A 25,619-nucleotide genomic window follows, 5' to 3' on the forward strand; every position below is an offset into this window, starting at 1 on the left:
GTATAATGAAATACCATGCTGAATTTTATGTCCTTAGGACAATTTAACTTGACAAGTACTGACTTGATTGAGTATAGGCTTCTTTACATAGCCTTTAGAAACCAGAACATTTATATAGTAATTTTTTTTACCAGTTTTAAGGCAGCGTTGTTAACTTACGAATAAAATTATTATTATATTATATTAAATTTGAAAATATGTCTGTTGCTTCACTTTTACTGATCCTGTCTTTTTCTTAGGGTATGTATATTAAATCCACATATGATGGCCTCCATGTAATTACGGGAACCACAGAAAATGTAAGTATTAAAATATTTTCAATTTACATATGTGTGTATTTCACATGATTGAAGTTAAATGTTGACTACAATAGCATATGATCACTGTATCTAAAAATACATACTAAGATTCTAGATAAATTAAAATTTTTCTCATTTAATTTAATTTAGAATAGTTAATTAGAGAAATTCAGATATTTTCTTTTGATCATTAAACCCCTTTTTAAAAAATATTTTTTAATCATTTTTGTAGTCCAGTCATTCTATCCCCCTCCCGTCCACCCTCTGACTGTTCCTCATCCTATATCTCCTCCACCCTCTCCAAGAGGATGTCTCTACTCCCACTCCATCAGACCTCTCCACTTCTGGGGCCCTAAGTCTCTTGAGGGTTAGGTGCATCTTCTCTGACTGAACCCAGACCCAGGAGTCCTCTGCTGTATATGTGTTGGAGGCCTCATCTCAGCTGGTGTATGCTGCCTGGTTGGTGATCCAGTATCTGAGAGATCTCAGGGATCCATGTTAATTAAGACTGCTGGTCTTCCTATAGGGTTGCCCTTATCCTCAGCTTCTTTCAACTTTTCCCTAATTCAACCAGAGGGGTCACGAGCTTCTGTCCATTGGTTGGGTGCAAATATCTGCATCTGACTCTTTGAACTGCTTGTTGTAAGCACACCATAGCCTCAGTAATAGTGTCACGCCTTGGGGCATCCCCTTGAGCTGAATCCCAATTTGGGCCTGTCACTGGACCTCCTTTCCCTCATGCTCTTCACCATTTTGTCCCTGCAGTTCCTTCAGACAGGAAAAATTCTGGATTAGAGCTTTTCATTATGGGATGGCAACCCCATCTTTCTATTTCATGTTCTATCCATCCACTGGAAGGTAGACTCAGCATGCCCCCCTCCTATAGAGCACTTCGTCCAAGGTCCCTCCCTTTGAGTCCTGAGAGTCTCTCAGCTCCTGTCTCTGGTACATCATAGAGGGTCCCCCACCTCCTACCTCCTGAGGTTGCCTGTTTCCATTCTTTCTGCTGGCCCTCAGGGCTTCAGTCCTGTTCCCCCTCCTAATACCTGATCTTGTTCCCCTTTTTACCTCCCCTTACCATCTCCCACCCAAGTCCCTCCCTCCCTGTACCCTCTGTGATTGCTTTCTTTTGCCTCCCAATTCCAATTGAGGCATCCTCACTTGGGCCTTTTGGCTTGTTAACCTTCTTGAGTTCTGTGAATTGTATCCTGGGTATTCCGTACTTTCCTTTTGGCTTGTTAACCTTCTTGAGTTCTGTGAATTGTATCCTGGGTATTCCGTACTTTTTCGGCTAATATCCACTTACTAGTGAGTACATACTATGTGGGTCTGAGCTACCTTACTCGGGATGATATTTTCTAGTTCCATCCATTTGCCCATAAAACTCATGATGTCCTTGTTCTTAATAGCTTAGTAGTTTTTCATAATGTAAATAAACCACCCAAACTTACGGGTCACAATGAAAGCAGTACTAAGAGGAAAATTTATAGCAGCGAGTGCCCTGGTAAAGAAACTGGAGAGAGCATACATTAGCAGCTTAACAGCACACCTGAGAACTCTAGAATAAAAGGAAGCAAACACACTCAAGAGAAGTAGACAGCAGGAAATAGTCACACTCCTCGCTGAAATCAACCAAATAAAAAGAAAGAGAAAGATACAAAGAATCAACAAAACTAAAAGCTGGTTCTTTGAACAAGATAGATAAACCCCTAGCCAAACTAACTAAAGGGCCCAGAGACAGTATCCAAATTAACAAAATCAGAAATGAAAAGGGAGACATAAAGGAAACTGAGGAAATTCAAACTATCATCAGATCCTACTACAAAAGCCTATACTCACCAAAACTGGAAAATCTAGATGAAATTGATGGTTTTCTAGACAGATACCACATCCCAAAGATGGGATGTTTATCAAGAGCAGATAAACTATCTAAACAGGCTCATGTCCCCTAAGGAAATAGAAGTCATTAAAAACCTCCCAACAACAACAACAAAAAATGCCCAGGTGCAGATGGGTTTAGTGCAGAATTCTACCAGACCTTCACAGAAGATCTCATACCAATGTTCCTCAAACTATTCCATAAAATAGAAAGAAAAAAGGACCACCACCTAATTCATTCTATGAAACCACAATTACTCTGATACCTAAACCTCACAAAGAGAACTTCAGACCAATTTTGCTTATGAGTGTCAATGCAAAATTACTCAATAAAATGCTCAAAAACCGAGTCCAAGAACAAATCAAAACCATCATTCAACATGATCAAGTAGGCTTCATCCCAGGGATGCAAGGTTGGTCCAATATACAAAAATCCATTAACAAAATATTATCTTATCTTGAATTTTAGCCTATGGCAATTATTTTGTGGGCTAAAATATTGTTCCTGTAAGGTAGTGTTGTTTCAAGTCTTCTATGCTTTCAAAATAATTAGAAATAGGAAATGAGTTTATAAAAAAATTAACTGTCCTTACGATATGCTGTGTTTGTGGTAAAGTGTTTGGAGCACAAAGATAAGCACCTGAATGTGGATCCCCAGCCTCCATAGAAAAGCCAGCTACCACAGAGGACATCAGTAACACCAGTGCTGGGAGAGCAGGCAGGGATATCTCTGAGGCTTGCTGGCCAGTCAGGATTGCTAATCCATGAGATCCAGTTCACTTAGAGAAACTGTCTCCAAAAGCAAGGTGGTGGGGTCACCAAGAGCGCTCAGCAGGTAGAGATGTTTGCTACCAGGCCAGAGAGGTTAAGTTCATTCCCTGGGACTAGTGCAGTAAGTAAATAGGAAGAACTAACTTCTTAAGGTTGTCCACTGAACTCCTCAGGCATGTCATGATGTGTGTATGCTTCTGCCCCCATACACACGCATACAAAGTAAATGTAAAAATAAAAATTTAAGAGGCATGTAAGATGGATCAGTGGGTAAAGGTACTTCCACAAAGCCTGATCTGATTTCTATCCCTGGAAGCCACATTGTAAAATAGGTGACTCACAAAGCTTGTTCTCATTTCCACACATGCCACCATGACCCAAGCTTGCCCACAGACAAATGAATGAATAAAAAATTTTCCCTGATGTTTTTAATTAATTATTTTATTTATTTCCATTCCAGAGGTTGGTTCCCCTCCTGATCTACCCTGTAACAGTTCACTCTACTTCCCATCCCCTTTGCCTCTGAGAGAGTCCTCGCCTTTCCCCGCAAGCCAGGCATCCTTCTTTCCTGGGATCTCAAGTCTCTACAGGATTACGCATGTCCTCTCCCAATGAGGCCAGACAAGGCAGGCCTCTGCTACATATGTAGCTGGACAGGTGCATGTATACTCTTTAGGTGATGGCTTAGTCCCTGGGAGCTCTGAGGTGTCCCAGTTAGTGGACACTGTTGTCCTTATGGGGTTACAATCCCCTTCAGTTCCTTCAATCCTTCCCCTAGCACTTCCATAAGGGTCCCTGATCTCAGTCTAAAAAACAGAATAAATAAGGTGGCGAAACAATTTGAGGAAGATTCCTGAGGTCAACCTGTGGCCTAGACACATGTGTGAACACACACACACACACACACACACACACACACACACACACCATATAAACATAAAACAAAATACCACAAAAAAAGAAATCACTTTTAGAGTATATCCCATTTCTGGTTATCAAAGGCAGCATTTTATTTTCTGGATTCTCCCACCATACTAATTTTTGTTGTTTTTTTAATAAATGCTACTGAGTAGTAACAGAGACTGAGCAAATGATTTTAATAGATTAATATTTTATAGAAATCCATCTAAAGAGTCAATATACAAGAGTTTATTGTCATACAGAGATGCCTAAAATGCACACAATTGTTAATCAGTATCAACTAGAAAAAGAAGTCTATAAAATCTATTATAACATGTGGAGGATTAAAAAGTTTCTATTACAAATCTCACTTTAGTTTCCTTTATACATTTTAAATTTTATAAATATTAAGTTCCAAATTGGATTTATTTTTTGTTTTGTGTTAAGAAAGTAAAGTTATGGAATTGTCATGGTCTATAGTGTTGACATTTTGTTTCATTTACTGTAGGTTGTCAAACAATTGTATTACATAGAACAGCACGCTCTTGGGATTAGATAATTAGAATGTTATGTAATGCAGACTTCACCTAATTGCTCTTTGTTTTAATTTTCTTTTCAGTATTTATTTGGCTTTATTAAGAGTGAAATAAGTTATCAACTTAATTATCAGGCTTCAAAGTTTAACACTAATTATGTGCATATACTTGAAACTATTGATCCATTTATCTTAATACGGATTTTTTATATTAAATGGAAAACGCCTCAGTGAAGCTGTGAAAGTATTGTAAAATATACATATACATATACATTTTTACATTTTTATTGAAGTATTTTCTTCATACAATACTTCTCAACCTTCAAACTCCTCACCTTTTCTTTCTCATAGTTCTTTCTGTTTGTTGGTTTTGTTTTTGCTGTTTTTAATTTGTTTATGAAAGATACTTTCAAACCTGTAACCTAGTAGTACTTGGCAGGGTGTTGTACTTGGCAGGGTGTTCTTGATTAGGTTTGTCAAGTTTAGGGGCAAGTATTATTGCCCTTCAATGCCTTCAGAAAGTTGTATTTGTTTTCTAGTAGAAATATCTATGATTTTGCATTTAATTTGTCACTACCTATACACAGAATGCAAGCCATGTGTTACCTATCAGTAAGCATATCATAATAATTACTTGAAGGTTCTGATTAATTTTTTAAAATCTAATTAAAGAGATGGATTTTGTAATATTTCCAGAGAAAAGAAAAAGCTGCTAATCTTTATATCATTTCGTTTATGTTAAATTCAGTCACCTGCAGATCGGTGCAAGAAAATCCACGCTGGGGATGAAGTGATTCAAGTCAATCATCAGACTGTGGTATGTATAATTACCTTAAGAGTCAGTGGGAGGCAAGAGTTAAAGATTTGCTAAACCCTTAAAATGATGCCAGTGAAATTAAACACCAGTGTTTTATGTGAGATAATTGAATAACTTAAAAAATGAATAATTACTTTTCTGAATTGGTTGAGGGAATGTAACGCATGACTATTTAAATCTTTAAATCTTGGGAATATTGGTAGTTACAATTTTCACTATATATGTATTATATATATATATTTCTGATAAACGTACATTCATTATCTGTTGGAACACTGACTTATTCATTAATTGTGGAGGATTTGGGCATAATTTATGCACATTTTTGTAAAAATTATATATTTCAGTAGCTGAATTGGTTCTTGGTTTGCCAAGAGGAACTATAGTTTTACATCTAAAATATTACGTTAACTAAATTCAGAAAGCTTTCTTGTCCTATATAGTTCATAAATCTGTTCACAGAACAATGAATGGTAGCCTGTGATAGATGTGAAGACAAATTTTCAACGATGTAGGAAATGAATGGCATTCATTTCTGGTTATTTCATATGCCTCAGATAGTTCACTTTATTTCTTCTCTTTGGCAAACATAAAGTCTGATGTTGAAGTTTGAAATTAAAATAATCTGAGATTATCAATATAATAATCTTCATCTTTAGAAGTGTAGGATTTTTAAAAAAACAAACATGTTGCTCCATTTACTAACTTTGGAATTATTGATCATTTCCTGTTCGTGCCATTGAACTGACTTCACTTTTGCATGCCCCTAGTGACCATTTGGGAAGACTTTTTTTCTTCAGGAAAGTTTAGAATGGTTCCTAATGTTCATGAAAGTTAGAATGTTTCTTCAGTGAGTTCATTGTCTACCTGGTATAAAAGTGGATAACAAATTTAAAATGCGATATATTGTTGTATGGCTGGTACTTAACAATAAAGTACTAATACTATTCAGTGGGGTTTTTTTCTATGCCATGATAGGCCTGGTAACTATATTTTTGCACTATAAAAAATATTCAAAGTGGTTGTCCTTTTGGACATTGCTGGACCCATCGAATAAGAATTTGGGCAAGGGGAGAAAGCACCTATTCCAGTACACTGGCAGCTTTTCCCTCTGTTCTGTTCATATTGTTTCCTACTTGACCAGAGACTTTTACAAGTAGACTTTCTCTTGTACTGTTTCTGTGTGAAATTCTACCTGATAGAGTTAGGGACAGAAGTCAGTTTCTAGTAAAAACAGAACATTGTTTAAAGAGTATTCCTTATGGAATAAATCTAACATTCATTAAATGAATATTAAGGTCTAAATATTTACAGATGAACTAATAAAATCTGTATGAAATGATGACATTTAAATGCTATGAGAATATGCATACACATTTTCATCACAGGAATCATTACGAATTTTTGAAAGCTGCACAGAATGAGTTTTGGGGGAAATAGTTCTAGTTTGTGCTCTAAAATTTTCTTACAGCCTGAAGTGACTAATATTATCAGAGTAGTTTTCCTTTCTAGAAATATTAACTATAACTGAAACTTGACATGTAACTGTAAATACAAATATCATGTCACATATTTTATATTTTGTTTATTCTTTATAATAAATCCTACAGAAAAGCTGCTGTGTGTGGAAATTGAGACTTAGAAAAAGTATTAATTCATCAACATCTCATAACTTTGTGACTTTAAGACCCAGACTCTTATTTCAATCTTATTGTACCTTTCTACAGTTTCAACTTAAAAACTGTCAAAGGAGTAAGAATCTTAATAAGTTAATAATCATGTGAGTAAATCTCAAGGTTCAATGAGACATTCAAAGGAGCCTTGTATTAGGAAAGAGGAGAGATAGTGAGAATTTAAATAACTGGAGTAGTGAATCAATTTTACTGAAATTTGAATTAAGTTTGAAGCTCATCTTTGCTGCCATTTCTCACTAAGCTCATTTCTTTCAGGTAGACTGAATAAGTAAAATGCCTCTCAAAATATTCGTACACATTAGAAACTTGATAACAATTGAACTTTCCTCTCTTCTATCCTTATACGTAATCCTGTAGGTGGACCTCTAGGAGTTCTTTTTCATGGTAGACTGCTATTATAGCTAAAAAATGGGTCTTGGATTAAAACAGAAAAAGGAAGCTATATTGAGATTGCAAAAGTAACCTTGTTTAATAATGTAATTAGTTACCAGATTTTCTTGTGTTGAAATAAAAGGCATATTTGTGCATGATTTTTTAATTTAATGTAAACTACCCTTTCCTCTGTTTTATTGTTGCCTATATTACTGTCTGTATAGTGAGAGTAGAATAATAAATTATCTGAGTTTTCATACTGCTAAAGCATGGATAGGTGGATGAATTCTTTGAAGTGTGATTTATTTGTGGTCTCCAATTGCCCTTCTAGCCTCTATAGTCATTAAAATGGAGAGTGGTACTTGGCTATGATGGTGCAGTAAATAGTGTAATAGACTTAAACTTCATAATAAATGACTAAATTCATTAATTAATTTGCTAGAATGATATTATGGGAATTAGTCTATACCATTCCAGATTCAACAATTAGGAAAAGATGATGCTACATCTTAGTGTTTATACTATATCAGTAGTTTTCTGCAGTTTTACAACCTTACCACTGCAGGTTATATTGTACAATATAAAAATCTTCATATTTTATATGAATTTCATTGAAAAACAATTTTAAATATTTCTATGATGGTCAATGAAAGATAAATGAATAACAGGGACAGTTGAATGCCATTAGTATAAATGGCTGGTATGGTTCATCTACTTAATAGCAACTGACTTTCTTACCTCCCTTACCTATTTAGCATGTCCAACTAGATGTGTGGGATTCTCCTATGTTCTTTTATTAAATTATATATTTTGTTACTTGAGATGAACCTAGAAGTTACATGTCCATTTTCATGTTGCTATATTCTTCATTATAAGCCTTTAAGCTTTTCACATCAGCATACTTCTGTGGCTGAGCACCTGACTGCCAGATAGGAAGAAGAACAAAATCATGAATGTCCACGCAAAGCAGAATGATTCCTATTACATGTCCTCCCTGCCACTGAAGATCAACTTCTGAAAGGCTGCTGAAAGACACCCCCAGATTCATTCTGTCTCTTTGTCTCTGTTTCTGTGTGTGCATCCCTCTTTCTCTCTCCATCTCTCTGTAATACTCACTCTCTCCCTCACCCTTCCTCCTTCTGTTTTTCTGTCTCCCTTTCCCACTTGTCTCTGTCTCTCTCTCTCTTCATCCATCTTCCTCTCCCTCTCCTTACCACCTTGGCTTCATTTGAACCAGGAACTCTTCCCTCATGATGGAGTCTAAACATGTTTTGTGCTGATGATATTTTACTTATTCCAAAGCATCTGTGCATAGTCCTAACAAATCTACTAAATTACAAGTTAATACCTCTGTTATTATGAGTGGTCTAAGAATCTTGTTCATACTGAAAGCATACACTTTCTTTTTAGGTTTATCATTTCAAAGAAGGGGGTATGTATGGTGCCTGAATCTGGCATTTGGGAAAGTTCTTTCTATGTTGTGTTAATACTAAAACATATCTATTGTGATTGTGAAGGGTTTTCTTGGCACTTCATGAATATTTTGGCAAATGTGGTTCAATATATTTTGTTATAGAAGCTCCATAAATGGAATCACCAGGTTGAGAAGTCAAGAAGATCGACAGCACAAGTAGTGCTGTTGATGAGCAATTATTGAAAGATGGAAGGAAAACATTATAAGATAGTGTCATTTTTACCCTCAAGATGGGAAACATTACTGAGTAAGGCTGTTAAATCATAAGGCCGGGGATGAAAGCAAAGGGAACAGACTGAATGACTTTTGAATTACCAGGGAACTTTGATTCTGATTGTGGTTGTGCCTCTCTGATTCTCAGTTTACCTTCTCATCTCTGACTGTGAGGTCAACTTTTTGTTTTTCAGCCCCAGAATAAGAGAACATGTTGAAATTGGGAGAAATCATTGCAATGAGAATACATTAATGCTCAAATTCCTTCAGTTCCCCTTTAGTTCTAACCACTTCCTGGATGCCACTTAGTGGCATGTATATATCCTGATACCATGTAACATTAGATGTGCTATCCCCTCACTTTTCTAAGAAATTTTTGTCTTTATAGTTTTCGTTTCCTCCCTAGTCCATTTCGTTTTCTTTCCTTCATTATATACTTCTCGCTTAACTATTCCTTCATGCTTACCATGTTCAATTTTCTTTACCCTCACCTCTTCTGATTTCCTTTCTCAAAGAAGTTATTTATTTTATAATACCTTATACCCAAAATATTGGAAACTGAGTTCTCAAATGGCAGTATTTGCCATAGAATATGCATATATTCACAGATGTCACTAGACTGTAGGGATTAATATATTGGCAAGTTATTTGACATATTTATGAATTAATGATTTTTATAATGACCTATGAGAACAATATTAGGATTCTCCAGAAAAGTTATTCTAAAACAAATTGAGTGAAATGCTATAATTTGGAAGGCAAAAATATATAAGACAAAATTAATGAATCACACATTTCAGTTATTCAAAGTAATATTTGTTATTCATAATAATATTTTTTCATCTTATAGTAGGCTGTGAGATATTAGATTTATTTTAAATTGAACATCTTCATTAAATTGTGTGCAAACTGATTTTAAAGTGCCACGAATTTGACATAAATTGTATCATTTATTTTGAATAATCAAATCATTACTTCATCGTCCACCATAATATTTCATTGTCTTTCTGTTATAAAATTAGAATTCATTCTACTAAATTCTTATATAAAAGAAATTATTTGTTATGCCTTAATAAAGATAACTTCCTATTAACCAATTTTTTTCTTTGCAAACGTCTAATTTGTTACTTATTTGTACACTTAAGCCTAGCTTCACTGTGAAGAGTATAATTGTTTACTTAGTGGCTGTAACTTCTTTTTATTAGAATACCTTTAAGTGCCAATGGATAGTTAAAAATAGTCTAGTTATTACGTGAAATTTTAAACTACTTACAAGTTTTTGTTTTGTATGCTTGAACTATTATCTATTGCCAGATGCTTATTTACATGCTCTAGTTCTTTTTTTTTTTTTTTTTTTTTTGGTTCTTTTTTTCGGAGCTGGGGACCGAACCCAGGGCCTTGCGCTTCCTAGGCAAGCGCTCTACCACTGAGCTAAATCCCCAGCCCCATGCTCTAGTTCTTAAATGTGCTTCCATTTGGAGATTACCATGAGTACTTCCAGCACCTCCCTTCCTCGTCAGTCATAGTGACCTCATACTCTCCTTCCTATGAAAAATAGGATTTGGCAATTACTGGACAGCATTTCCCTTTCTATTAAAATTACTACATGAAAGAAAAACACTATAAAATACCAGGTCATAGAAAATTTAAGAGACAGTAACTTTTACTAATAAATATAAGAATGATATTTAATTAACTAACCATGTGCATATATGTACTTCCTTTATTGTATACTATAATATACACATATTGTAGTATTTAGAAATATACTTTAGGGCTGGAGAGATGGCTCAGCGGTTAAGAGCACTGACTGCTCTTCCAGAGGTCCTGAGTTCAAATCCCAGCAACCACATGGTGGCTCACAACCATTTGTGATGGGATCTGATGACCTCTTCTGGTGTGTCTGAAGACAGCTACAGTGTACTGATATAAAAAAAATCTTTTAAAAAAATAAATATATTTTAAAGTCATATATTTGTTGAAGTATTTACTTATAAATTACATTTTAAAAATTATTCAAACCAATTACACATTTTTATGTATGGTACTTTCTAATACTGAGGTTTGAATTCCTTTTTTATTGATTTTTGATATTTGAGCTACTAAACTAAATTTAAGCCTTATTTTTTAGAAGTATAAGTATTTTTTTTAAATCCATAAATGAAAATTTGAGAATTTAAGGTAGTAAGTGAAGCATTGTTTAATTCCCTAACTTTGGTAATTGGGAGTATTATCTTTATTTTTAGATAAATACATTTCTATTTTATTTGCAAGAACAAAACTGAACTATAGGAAGAAGTGGCTGAAACAAAATGACTTCAAAGATATGTAGGCATAATATTGTTCTGAATTTTTTAACTCATAAAAATATTGTTATAGAATTTATTTAAAGGTCTGTATTATTGTGTTTCTTTATAATATGCAAGTGCTTTTTAGGACTAATCTTCTGTATTATGTAATCAGAGGTTCATCCCACAGTTACACTGTGTGCTATAATGTGATTGCTTCCTTTCTCTTCTTCTCCTAGCAAACTTTTCAAACTCAGTTAATGTTATAATTTAAAGAAATCAAAGGGCATTATGAATGGTAGTGAAATAAAATATATTTTGCTTTGATTTAGTTTTCATTGCATGTATGCATGAATACTATGAAGCCTCCAAGATAAACTTTGGCCTTCAGAGACTACATTACCAAATGCCATGTTGAAATGGGAAGGGAATGATAGCTATGTGTACAAGATACTGAACTGAGCCACAACTTTGGGATCGCCTTACCAATGTAGAGATGCTAGTGACACAAAGGGTACACCTAATATAAGTCATAGTTTATAGAAATAGAAATGCATGGTATATTCATTAAAGGGAAAAAAACAATTGCTATTTTCTTTACCCAGACTGCAATTGGCATAGTCAAGATACAAGCCTTCAAACTTCTAGATGACTGACGAACTGATTCTGAGGGGTGGGGATGGGGAAAGTCAAAACTTCTTAGAGTGCTTACATTGGCTTTCTTTATTTTCTTCCTCTATCTTGGCAATAAGAAATTGTTATCTTTTGGAAATTTCCCTGTTAAGTACTGAATGTTAGATCTAGACACGTTATATATACGTATATCTTATATACAAGACTTTAAAATTCATGTGAAAATATTAAATATATATATGCATTTAAATTAAGAGTAACTTAATGTGGTCTAAGTTTTACATTGAAATTAAGCCATATGGAAACAAAGGCCCTTTTAAAAAATAACTATATATACCTTGAAATATTCATGTTGTACTGGAAAATTGCCTTTTAGCATTATGGAGGCGTAAAGTGAAGAGTTATTCAATAAACATAAAATTGTGGATATGTTTCCCCAAAAAATGAAATATTTAATTCTCATATTCATCTTTTCAAATATTTCTTTATTTTATCTTATCCCAAGACTATCTTTTGTAATTATCTGTGTAAACTATTAATACTGAAGTTTTACTTAGAATGGATAAAGCTTAGAATGTCTCAGACTGCTCTCACCTTTTAAAGTTACTTCCTGGTAATCCTAAAAGTCATTTATTTAAATATATTTTGTTAACTCGGTGTATTTACAGTATCTCCAAATGCTTCAAAATTGTGGGATTTTTATTCACATTTTGTGAAAAAGTGAGTGACGGTGAATTGTGTGCATTTGTGCTTTAGACTTACTAGTTCTAGGTTCTTTAAAAGATAGGATAGTTCAGCACTTCTGAAATGTTTGTTCTATGTATGACGTTTTCTCTGGGAGCTTGTTTTGCTAAAGTAAAAGGAAGTCACAGACATAAAGTATTCATTCATTAGAAAATTCGGTAATTTTTAGTAATACTTAGAAACAATATTATAATAAACACATCAGTACAAAAATTGTTGGCAAAAGTTGAGAATCGTTCGTCATCATGTGATTGTTTGTACAGTGAGTCTGGTCTCCTCAGTGTTTTTAAAAAGATAGAAAGACATCTGAGTGTAGAATGACTCCTAACACCACATATTTATAAAGTTCATTTGAAATTTTCTTTGAGAAAATGTATCATTTATACATTATGATTGGGGAAGTAAGAACGTGAGTGTACACAAGCATATAGAAATGTTGATAGTGATATAATGCTTTTTCTTTTTGAAGGCTAATATTTTTAAGTGTTTTAAGAAATAGTACTACTTTCCTATCTGTGGATATACAGATGATCTCTGTAACTCCACAGACAGCCATAAAAAAGAAAACTCTCTAGATTGATATGATAGTCTCAAATTCATTTTTTTTATTATTCCTTAATCTTTTCTTTTACATTCCAGTCTTTATCCCCTTCATGGTCTGCCCTCTGAGTTGTTCTCCATCCCATACCCAGGCCCTAATCTGCAAGAGGATGTCTCCACCCACCAACCCTCTCACTCCCTGGACCCTCAAGTCTCTTGAGGGTTAGATGCATCTTCTCTCACTGAGTCAAGACCCAGAAGTCCTTTGCTGTTTATGGGTTTGGGGCCTCATATCAGTTTGTGTACGCTGCCTGGTTAGTGACTCAGAGTCTGAGCAATCTTGGGGGTTTAGACTAGTTGAGACTGCTAGTGGTTTTCTTATAGGGTCGCCCTACTCCTCAGCTTCTTCCAGCTTTCCCCTAATTCAACCTCAGAGGTCAGCAGCTACTGTCCATTAGTTGGGTGCAAATATCTGCATCTGACTCTTTCAGCGGCTCGTTGGGCCATTTGGAGGGCAGTCATGATAGGCTCCTGTTTGTAAGTATACCATAGCATCAGTATTATTGTCAGGACTTGGAGCTTCCCCCTTGAGCTGGATCCCAATTCAGACCTGTCGCTGGACCTCCTTTCTCTCATGCTCTTCTCCATTTTGTTCCTCCAGTTCTTTCAGACCAGAACAATTATGGGTCAGAGTTTTTGACTATGGGATGGCAACTTGATGTCCTGTCTTTCTACTGGAGATGGACTCTTCAAGTTCCCTCTCCTGACTGTAGGGCATTTCATCTAAGGTCACTCCCTTTGAGTCCTGATTGTCTCTCACCTATATTTGTGCGTTATACTACTTGGTCCAAAGAATAATGTCTATCATTTCATAATTAGGTTAAATAATTCACCATGCATTTGGAAAACTGATAGGCCAGAGAATATTCTAAAGTCAACTTCTTCCCTCTCTGCCCATAGGAATCAAAACCTCTAGTCTCTACAAAACCAAAATCCTTTGTGTTCTCAATCCATGCAACCATTCCTTCAAAACCTCCCCACTTCTGCTTCTTATTACCCAGGAAAACCTGCTGACTGCTTCAACCTGACAAATAATAGCCTTAGAAGCCCCCCCTCTACAAGAAACCAGAACATCTGGCTTCTGACACTCAGGATCTCAGTGACCTTGGGATGTTTTAATCTCATTTGTGTGGTATACGAAATATGCCTTGATGTATATGTTAAAGGTTGGTTACAAATCAGTGAGATAAGATTAGCCACTCTTCATAACTTGTCCAACAAGAAAGATGGCATTAATTCAACATCTGTGAAAGTTATCTATAGTTAATAATGAGACACACTGTGTAAAACAAATATGATAATTTTAAAAGGTTATTCTAGTTGTAAAATATTATAGGACACGTAAAAATTTAGTCCACTATCCTATTATTTGTCATAATCACATTACAATGGATATAATTCTAGAATATTTAATATAAGATAATGTTTCAAGTGTTTATATTCATAAGGAAAATTCTGATTCTTTGAGGATAAATATTCTGTATAATCAGTTAGTATCATGTATATTACTTTTTTTAGATAGAAAGTCACTTAACCTTTTAATTTATATAGTAAATTTTAAGTATGTTATATTTTAAAATTTTAATGCTACATCTTGATTTTATAGTAATACTAAGCCCTTTTTGGAGTTTCAGAGCATTTTGTCATCATTGAAACATTTAGTTCTCTATCACCATATCATCTCATCAATCAACTTAATATGGTGACTGTCTATTTTTTGTCAAGCATATTATTTATTGAAGGGTATATCTAAATATGATACTCTTGTTTTTACTCAGAATCCAGTCTTGTGGTGGTAAACAGAGAAAGATAGTAAGGCAAAAATTTCACTAGTGAGATACGTTATTGCAGAAATGAGGTCTCTAGTTGTAAGAAGAGCAATATTATGATGGGAATTGCAAGAACATGAACATTTATTAATACATAAGATTTTAGAAGTGACATAAAAAGTACAATCAGAGAGACAAATGCTTTTTACAAAAAGCAGCTAAAAGCAAATCACGATGTTCAAGGCAAACATATTTACTAATTGTTAACTTCCAGAAAACTAATACTAATCTGCTTCTTTCTACTGCCTCCCTGTTTCCCTTTTTCTGGTATCCACACTCATTAACCTCTTGAAAGTTGCTCAAACTTAAGCTAATTGGTTGCACAGATTTCTTCACCATGGAATTTCTGTGACTGTTCACTCCAAATAATAAAATTTCAGGTTAGACTAATTAGAAACCTTCCACACTAGCCTCTAAGGATAGGATGTGTTGTGATGCCCTTTTTCAAAGCTTTGTACTTGTAGGGAAGAAGTTTCTTCACGTCATTCTAAATATTTGTTCACGTGTTCATTTCTTCCTCTTGTCATTACGCGCTTTAACACTCCACAGATTTGCTACACCATTATAATCATCCTCTAAAGGTCCTGAGGATAATACTGATTTCAGTTATTATGACTGGTCTGAAAATCATATACAACATTCTAGGCATTGGCAAGTCACCACCTTCACGGAGCTCATCACTTATTATAGCAGGTTTACAAAGACATGTAAAAGGCTAGAAAAAGAATGTTAGGTTATAACTCTGCTTTCAGTCTAGCAAGTAGGTTCCCTGCCTAGAACTAAAACAATCCAAAGAAAAGTTAATTGCTAAGATATTTTTATGATGCAAAAATGGATTAAAAGGGGAGACATCTTTAGGTGACTTCAAACTTGAAAGAACTATATGGGAATTGTTGGTAGTGGTGATGAATTTTTTAAAAAGCAGAAAATAAAGTTGTGTTTTAGAATACTGATTTTATTTGAGATGCCAGAAGATATTTGAATGAAGGTCCTCTGCTATACAATTGAACAGACACAAATGTAAATTCTGTCTTTGCCATTTACTATCTTTGTAATCTTGTCCCCAGCCCATCAATTTTTATTTTCCTTTCTTGACATGTAAAATTATCTCAATGCCTTGCTTCATTGAGAAGGAAAATAAAAATGAAAATACTTTAATATGAATGTTTAAAATCTCCTTCAGTAAAATATTAGGTGTTTTTATTATATAGTAGGCATTAGCACCAGTGTTAGAATATGTGACTGAAGCCCTCAGTAGGAACAAGAAATGGTTAGAAAGACTTTAGAGTCCGATTCAAGAAGTTGCAAATGGAACCTATTGACAAAGAAGAGATTATTGTAACAAGAAAGCATGAAACATTAGCTGAAAAAGACACTGAGAAGAAAGAAGAGCAGGAAGCAGAGATACATCTACACGACTTAATTTGTTATTATCATCCTCCATACTTTAAACATGGAAGTTCTGTAATTGAATTGTGAAAAATTAATCAAGTTGCTCTTGGTGTTGAGCTCTCTGTCTCAAAAGTAAAGCAATATCTTTTTATGTAGTTTGATTTTTAGTGTATTTTTCCATGCTTATTCATAAGTATCTCTAAACTTTATATTTTGACTCCTTCCAATATTGGTCACTCTTTGGGCTCCCTCTGTCTCTCACTACATGAAAACTTAGAAGCCAGAGAAAAGGATGTCATCATTTCCCCCCCTCACTTCTTCAAGCACTCTCTGTCTCTTACTGCATGAAAATGTAGAAATCGGTGAAAAGAATACCATCATTTTTTAATGTTACTCTTAAGTATTTACATTGTTTAAGTCTGCCATACTTGATATTTTAAAGCTAGCCAGATGTTATTCCCTTTCAATTATACATTTTGTGGTAGTCTAGCAAAATGTTTACTATGTCATTTTAAAATCTTTTTTTTATTGAAAATTTTTCACCCAAAATATATGTATTCTAATGATGGTTTCCCCCTACCTCAACTCTTCCCAGCTCTTTCTAACTCTACACTCACCAACTCTGTTTTTTTTTTTATTGGATATTATTGTGTTATAAATGATCTTATTGATAAAGTGGTTTTTTTTCTTTTGCTTTACTGTTTGGCTTGGTGTGAGGGCCTTAACCGGTAACAAATATATCCTCAAATGTGCTTTAAAAAAAGCTACCAGAACCATAAATGAGAAAATGGAAAATTAATCTTGAAAAAATGATTACCTTCAATTTGTGTATTTTATCGATTTTGACATTTTCTATTTACAACCTTCTTAGAGTGGTATGCTCTCATTCATATGCTGCATTTTATCACACTTTCTTGCCATGTTAGCCTATTATCTGTCACCTATAAGTATCAATAAGGTAAAGGGTAATAAATCTATTTCAGTAATTCTTTGTACCTCATTGTATGACTGTAAGAATGTGGTGATACCACAGAACCATATATCAATCACTTTGCCTGAAATTGTACAAATACATCACATTTGCTGATACAATGAAGACACATGTTAAATATGACAACATAAAATGATAGGCACTAAAAATAGGGAATCATTTGAAATTATCTCAATTAAGACGCTCAAAAGATCAAGGAAAGAGTCATTCAAATTATAAAGTCATCGCATCCAGTTACAATTAATCTGCATTCAAGTATAAAAGGAGAACTGATATGGCTAAAACTTGTGTTTCTTGCTAAGAGAAAAAAGTTAGGCATGGATGTAATTACCCTTCAGACTTCATTCCCATTTCAGCATTTCCAGAATTATTATGTGAAATGGACCTAATGCTTTACTGGTGTGTCTACTCAAAATCAGTCCTGGAATAAAAAAATCAATCTCGTTCTTATTGAACACACCTGTTTAATAAATTTGTAATTGCTTTCACTAGTCATCTAAAAATGCAGTGTACTTATTACTTTTCTTCTTAATGCAGCAATAATTCATGATATTGCATCTCATTCTCCCTTCCATATCTATATCCATGTTTAACAAAAATAAGTTATTTTTGCCACTGTGAGACTTACTCTGTTCCACACATAATTAATATTTCTTTATTGTGAACATTTACATAATTTACAATATTGTTTTAATTCTAATGTGTTACAATTTGTCCTGTCATTTAATTATAGTATTGAAAATAGAATTTGAGAGACAAATACATTTACTAAATGTGGTTCTTGATAAATGTTTGTTTGCTTTTGTTGAAAGCATTGGTAGCATGTTAAATGATAGGAAGCAAGTTGGTCAAAACATCATAAAATTGTATATCCAAATACTTGCCTATTAAATAACATTTAGGGGTAAAATTAAAGCATATCCAAGTTAATTTTATTGATAGAAAAAATTCCACTTTCTTGTGGACAAGTATTTCTATTTTTGGTTATTTGCCCAAAAAATATACAGAAAAAGACAAATTATGTTGAATCAAACAGTTCACAAGAAAACATGCTACTTTAAAAGTCTTTTCCTTAAGCCCAGCTTGGTCACATGCTTGTAATTCAACTACATAAGAGGCAAAGGCAAGAAAATTATCAAGTTCGTAAGTTTAGCAACATGTATATCAAAAATAAATAGGTAAATAAATATAGTATTTATAGTTATATCATAAATGTGCAGTTAATTGTTGAAAACTCAGTTCTTCATTGATTATTTTAATTACCAATTTAATAATTTAGGTATGGTTATCATTGATAGGTTGTTTATAAATTTTGTATGAAAAACATGCCTTTCTTCAAATTTGTAATTCAACAATAGGTTTCATTTAGGGCAAGAATATAAATATCCAGATTCACACTCACTCTGTTACCTCTTAGCTTGTACAAATGGCTATCAGGATATTATTTAGCTACCAGAGGACTCAGAATAGATATAAGATATTTAATAGCTATATAATAGCTCTCTCTTAGGTAAAATAGGTGTTTGGCCAGTTCTATAATTTCAGTTGATTTGCATTAATGTTCTTTTTCAAAAGAAGTATTCTCTTATTTATGTTAGCCAAATATTATTATAATCATTTTGATTCATAGCCAAGCTATTCATGATTTTGTGCATCATAACACCTTGCCCCCCCCCTTTTTATCTTGGATTTTTGTCTTTGCTGAATTAATCTGCAGTTGATTGTATCAGTAGGAGAATGTTCAAGAAATGTACCAAAAATCTGTCATTAAACTATAATGGGTACATTCCAGATTACTTCTTCATAGTCTGATAAGATCTTTGCTTTATTTGGTGCAATTGTTTATTCTCTCCAGCTAATATACTCTAGGCAAAAACATGATGAGGAACACACAAAAGATATCAGTTCTCTTTTTCTTGGGTGCCTAAGACTACATCACTGTTTGGAACATTTGCTATCTTATTTTTGCAATCCAACTTAAATTTTGACTCACTATATTTGTATATGGCTTCATGAGACATCAGATAAAAGGTTTTCTGTTTTAATATTAATATGAAACATTAATATGAAATATATTTTTAAAACAAATAATAAATGACTTCTAATGTTTCCTTTAAACTATCAGTTTTACCTTCCCAGTACTGTGACCTTAATTCCCTGATGCTACACCACTAATCCATTTCAAAAACAAACAAAAGTTCTATGTTTAAACATTCTAAAGATGATTAGTGAAATAATTTAGCATGAGTATTAATGAGCCAGTTGTTTTGAGCAGATATTTAATAAAATGTCTTTTCTAAATTTGACATACAATATATTGAGCTTATATGATTATTTGGAACACATTTCCAATAGCTGCTGCACTGGAATAACATTGCCATGTCATTTTTAAATTCATCTTTATAACATGATAAAAGGTTTATTTCACTGATGCATCAGAATGTCTCTTGGTGTGTCAGTACCTGCTATTGGTTGCACAATGTCAGTCTAATTAAAGCCACTTGTAACCACCTATCTCTAAAAGATGGTGATGAGAAAACATATGGTGTGGTTTGTTAGCTCAGGGCATTGCCAACTCTTTGTTTTCTGGCATAGGGACTTTTAAATTGTACTTGTGAAGAGAGCTTGGACCTAGACTTAGCACCTGAGCAGTGTTAATGTGTGATATAATGACTTTACATTCCAAGTCACTTGAATGACAAGATATGTTTTAGTCTCTGCTTTGCTATGGTAAATGTCCATTATGTTGTCTCATAATTTTATGGACTCTAATGCAATAATATGGTTAATCAACAAATATAAAACTTTTTCTTGAATATATTTCTCCTGAAAATAGGTAGGATGATACACCAATTATGTGCTTTCTTTTTTTAAACTAATCTTATTAAAGGGGGAGAACATTAAATCTTTGAGTACTGTACCTCAATTTTATTGTAATGATTTTGCTGGTTACCAGGTGGGGTGGCAGTTGAAAAATTTGGTGAATGCACTACGAGAGGACCCGAGTGGTGTTATCTTAACTTTGAAAAAGCGACCTCAGAGCATGCTTACCTCAGCACCAGCTTTACTGAAAAATATGAGATGGAAGCCCCTTGCTCTGCAGGTAATGAAGCTTAATCATAAGTCATACACCATCATTTTAGCCATAGATTATCTCAGTAATGCTTCTTTTTGTGCCTCATCTCAGCAGCATATGAATTAATCTTGTATGCTTTTGAAAATTTGTTTGTGAAATTATCTCTTCACCTCTTATCCTTCTAGATTTAATTGTGATGAAATCTGAGAGCATACCTAAAACCCAAAGGATAACACTAATTTCATTTTTAAAATTTAACGCATAATTCTAAAAATTCACAAGTTATTCCATGTCAAAATATGGAGAAGAAAGTAAGAAATTTATTTTTTGTTACATTTTATAAGTTGTAATCACATACACTTCTGGAAGAAGATAGTGGATAGTTTAAAAAACTTTTAAATCAGGATATAAACTTGTAATTTATAGAGTGGGAATTTAATTTTCAAATTAGCAATTAAAATTTAATTAGTCTACTTATCAGAATATTTCATTTTTCACTTGTCCACCATATATGGTAGTAAAACCAGGGGAAGTGTTACATTAGGAGTTTTTCATTTTACTTTATTATGAGACTTCACTAAAAAATATTAATTTGGATGACAAAGTATATAAAGTTATTTTAAAGATATAAAGTATTGCAGTTGGACAAAGATAAAAAGTTAGTATGTTTTATATCAATCATGATAGAATCCTGAAACGACATTGAATTTTTTTCACAAATCTTCTGTTTTTAAGTCAACTATTACCTTTTTATAGATGTCTAGTTGTTTTTAAATAATTGCTCACTGAATTTGGAAAACTGATCATTTTTCAGATTAAGAAGAAAAGCTTCAAAACTTCTTCTTCTAAGATTTAGTAATCTATTAGTGCTTTTTACAAGCCCTAGATTTTTTAAAATAAGTCCTCCATTAAACTGGTCTTAAGAATCCTGATGGTTTATTTTTCATTATTTAAAACTTTACCATTCATCAGCCTCAAAGTTGGCTTTATATTTCAATAATGTTAAAGCACATAAAAGTTTCAATGTTAATAACTTTACATATTTAATGTGAAGCTTTTCTATTTTTCAATAGGTTATATTAATAATGTCTAAATGCAGTTGACTTACAATATCTATTTAACCCAAAAAATCTAATGATTGCTAAAGTTCAGAGGCTATTTGCCTTATTAAGTCATATGTTGTCAGATCAAAATTCTCTATCACATATTTTTCTTATTACATTGTAAACTATTTTGTTCTAGTCTTGAATTTCTATTTGGCATGTATATGTCAAAGATCCTTTTTTGAAGTTTAAATGAATGGGTACATGAAGGAAGAGTCCCCATGCTTTCACTTATTAGATAGTCCTCTTTAAATATGTGTCCATTTTTTTCTTTTCTAGATAGCCCTTCATAAAGGAACTTAAACACCAAAAGATGCTAGTTTTTGTTGATCTATATACTCTGAAGTAGTATGTCTAGAAAATCAAATGATTATTTATCCCATTGTTAAATCCTTGTCCAGCAGTATAAGCTGAAGTGAAAATTAATGTTAACCAATTTAAAGTCACTTTTATATAAGTAAATTAAGTAATCCAGAAACCAGTATTACTTATGTTATATGTACAATTGATATTTGTTCAAAGTTAGAGCACAAATACCTTTTAAAAGTTAACTCCATCAATCTTTTCAATATAATTATAAAATTTTAAGGTACTATTTTAGGTCCATTCTTAAAAAGCTATGCATAAGTATTATCAAATTATTAATTATATTTATTTCTTATTAATTACTAATTTATGTTGACTATTTTATAAATTTATGTTTTCATAATACTAAAATTTGGAGGGAAAGTAATTTAAATAAATACATGTGCATATATCAACACGTCTGTAAATTTCATATTTCAACTGAATTTGGGAAACCTAAAACATATTGTCTGAAGTACACCATCTCTAGATAAGCAAGTCTATTAGGGAAAACAAAACTATTTTTAACATCTTTGAAAATTGCTTCAAACTTAACTTTAACACAGCAAAAAGGAGAAATTGGTTTTAATTGAATTCTTCCTAGCAGTGCTAAAACTAATTTTTTTTATTTTTACACTCCAGATTGTATTCCCCTCCCAGGCTACCCCCTGACTGTTTCACAACCCATACCTCCTCCCTGCTTCCCCCGCCCCAAGTCTCCACAAGGCTTCCCAACCCCACCCACCCCTCAAGACCTCTAAACTTCTGGGACCTCCAGTCTCTTGAGGATTAGGTGCATCTTCTCTGACTGAACCCAGTGAGAGTGGATGTGCTCTATAATTTTACAACAGCACCACTACCACAACATGATCCTGTAACCTATTTTAAGGACTGGAAATTATATCATTATAGAGTCCTTTATTGATCTTAAAGCTTTAGCCTGTGCTAAAATCCATACACCCTGAAGCTTAATGGAAACTATCAGAATTTTTATTGAATACAAATTGAGTTCAAGTAAAGGTGGAACCCCCTAAGATTTCAAACTCGAGAATTTGAAAGCATGCTGTCCCAGAGAGAAAACGTCAAGTAGCAGGGTTAGGATCGATGCAATTGTGGATTTCTCCATGGCTTTGTCGGAGGTCATATTTTCTGAGAATCAGCCTCACATGTGAAGCACAAAAACTAATGCAGCAACAATCCTCTGTGTAGACACAAGTGGCATTATTATTGTTTGCTTAATTCTGGTGTCCATACAAATCGGCTGCAACCAAAATGCCTATTAAATCATAGGTATTAAATATAAATCATCAATATTTAAAACTTGAAGTTTGAATTATGTTGCTTCTTTTTCTCAAGTATACCAATAATCTAGTAAGAATAAATTCACCTAGAAACTACACAAAGAATTTGTTGTATTTATTTAAGTCACCTTGTGTATTTTTTTTTATTACCAGGCTCAACCTATCTACAAACTTTTTTCAAATAAAAGTATCAATTAACTGAATGTGTAGGTCAAAAGTACTGTGTACATCATTTTCATACCTAATGACTTTAAACAAATATGGCAGTATTTGTAAATGTAATAAAATAAAATATATGTATCCTAAGGTGAAGTATTTTATTTCTAAACTGATGAAAATGATAGGGCCATTTAATATTAATTAACTGCAATGGTAGATTTTGATTTGGAATTTCTTTGGAACTCATAGCCAAATAAGCAAAAGCATACAACTCAATTTCATGCTTACAGAGCAATTTCATCAGCACATTTCATGAAACTTGGCAGCTCTTTTGATATAATTCTATTTTCTCAAGCATTTGATTATAGAACTGAAGGACTTAAAGATCCCTTAGATCCAATGACCAAATTCAGTTACATCTGAAAATTCAAATTCTCTGTCATCTATATACATTCATAAATAGCGAAGATATCTGTCTATGAGATGCAATCTTTTATTCTAAGAAGGTAAACAGGGGTGTCTTGACTCCTAAAAGTTGCTTTCAAAACATCGCCTAGGCACTGTACTAATTTCCAGAATGTGGGTAAGCATGGTGATTGCATATGGTCACATTGTTTTCTTAATAAAATGAAATCCAGGGAGTGCTGTAGAGAGCACACATAGATGATTAGAAGTTTGCCATACTAAATGTAATTGATATATTGCAACAAGAACATGTGAGAGGTCGTTTTCTTCTTATGAGAGAAGCATGGAAAAAAATAACTGGACACAACCAAAAAGAAGTTTCCTTAAATCACTGGGAAACAATGACTACTCAAAACTCTTGAAGAAACCAGCTTTTGGTGCAGAAATACATCTCAAATAAACTAATGCCGATTTAAATATTGTTCAACACATTTTATATAAATTAATATTATCTATATGAATAGCATTATTTTCTTCCCCACATATCTCTTATATTGATACCATAGTGTTGGTTTGTGATTTTGTACTTAAATTTTATTGATGGCAGTTTGCACTTTCCCATCATGTAATGACTGAATAGAAATGAGATAAAAATTATCAACAGCAGTCACTTTTGTATATCAACTGGTATAACAACTATAGAATGGTGAGCACAATAAATTTGCAGTAATGCACTTATAGATGGAGAAGTCAAAACAACTCAATAAACTTTATTTCAATATCCAAAATACAATTTGAGCTTGTTAAATGAGTATTAGTGAAAGTTTGTGCATTTTAGAAAGTCTTGTTTTAAAATCATATTATGAGGAAAACCTTTTATTTGAGGGATACTTTTTGAGGTATAATTTTAAGTAAAAATGTAATTCTGCTGGCTGGACAACAGTGGCCTTTCTCTGTTCTACATGCTCAAATTAGGAAATGACTGCAAGCAACTATCATAGCACATTGAACTTCATCAGTGTCTATGCAATCAACTAAAGAGTCTCAGGAACATTTGTGGGACTAAGGCAAAAGCTTTCACAGTTTTCACACATGGTGTGAAGTTAGCCATTGCTAAACAGTTGACGATTAAGTTAAGTTTATGCTTTTCAGAAATCTTAAATATAAAGTGTTTCGAGTAAAACCTCAACTTCCCACAATTTCTTCTGTTACTATCCCAGAATAATGTTAACTATATTTTGGAACACTTGATTTCAAATTTAATATTACCATTTAATTGTGCACACAAGGTCAAACAGCACAAAATTACATACACTAGTCTTATCAATACAATGTAATTTGATGGGAATAGCTATTTTGTAATATGACTCCAAATATTATATAAGATATTGTGTAATAGCATAATATTTTATGTCCATATACCTGTGCTTTTAAAATTCAAGAATGTAAGGTCTCCTGATCATATCTATGGTCTGAAAAAAAAGTTTTCTTTATAGTCCAGTAAAAAGAACAGAAACTTTACATGCTTATAGAAGAAAACATAACATTTTGTAATTATAAATTTGTATTCCAGTGGAAGGTGGAAAGCCAAGGGAGAATTTTTTTTCTTTTTTCTTTTTTTCGGAGCTGGGGACCAAACCCAGGGCCTTGTGCTTGCTAGGCAAGCGCTCTACCACTGAGCTAAATCCCCAACCCCGAGAATTTTTTAAACACACATTTTGCTTAAGTTTTTCTCAAATAATTTTTCACATAGAAAAGGCTTGGCTGATTAAAAATGTGCACATTATTTTTTGAAATTAT

General features: G+C 33.2%; 1 protein-coding gene across 8 annotated transcripts in view; it reads left to right on the plus strand.

Moving 5' to 3' along the window:
• Positions 1-25,619, plus strand: part of Cnksr2 (connector enhancer of kinase suppressor of Ras 2) — a 269,745-nt gene that overhangs the window by 133,217 nt on the left and 110,909 nt on the right. For 4 of the 8 annotated variants that reach the window (XM_087600614.1, XM_087600617.1, NM_001113366.1 and 1 more), the window contains 3 exon segments: positions 240-299; positions 5,132-5,200; positions 20,387-20,533. In XM_087600614.1, coding sequence (XP_087456740.1) covers positions 240-299; positions 5,132-5,200; positions 20,387-20,533 — 276 coding nt within the window. 8 annotated transcript variants of the gene reach the window in all.

This window comes from Rattus norvegicus, chromosome X (genome assembly GCF_021556685.1).
Source record: "Rattus norvegicus strain SHRSP/BbbUtx chromosome X, alternate assembly SHRSP_T2T, whole genome shotgun sequence".
Lineage (NCBI taxonomy): Eukaryota > Metazoa > Chordata > Mammalia > Rodentia > Muridae > Rattus > Rattus norvegicus.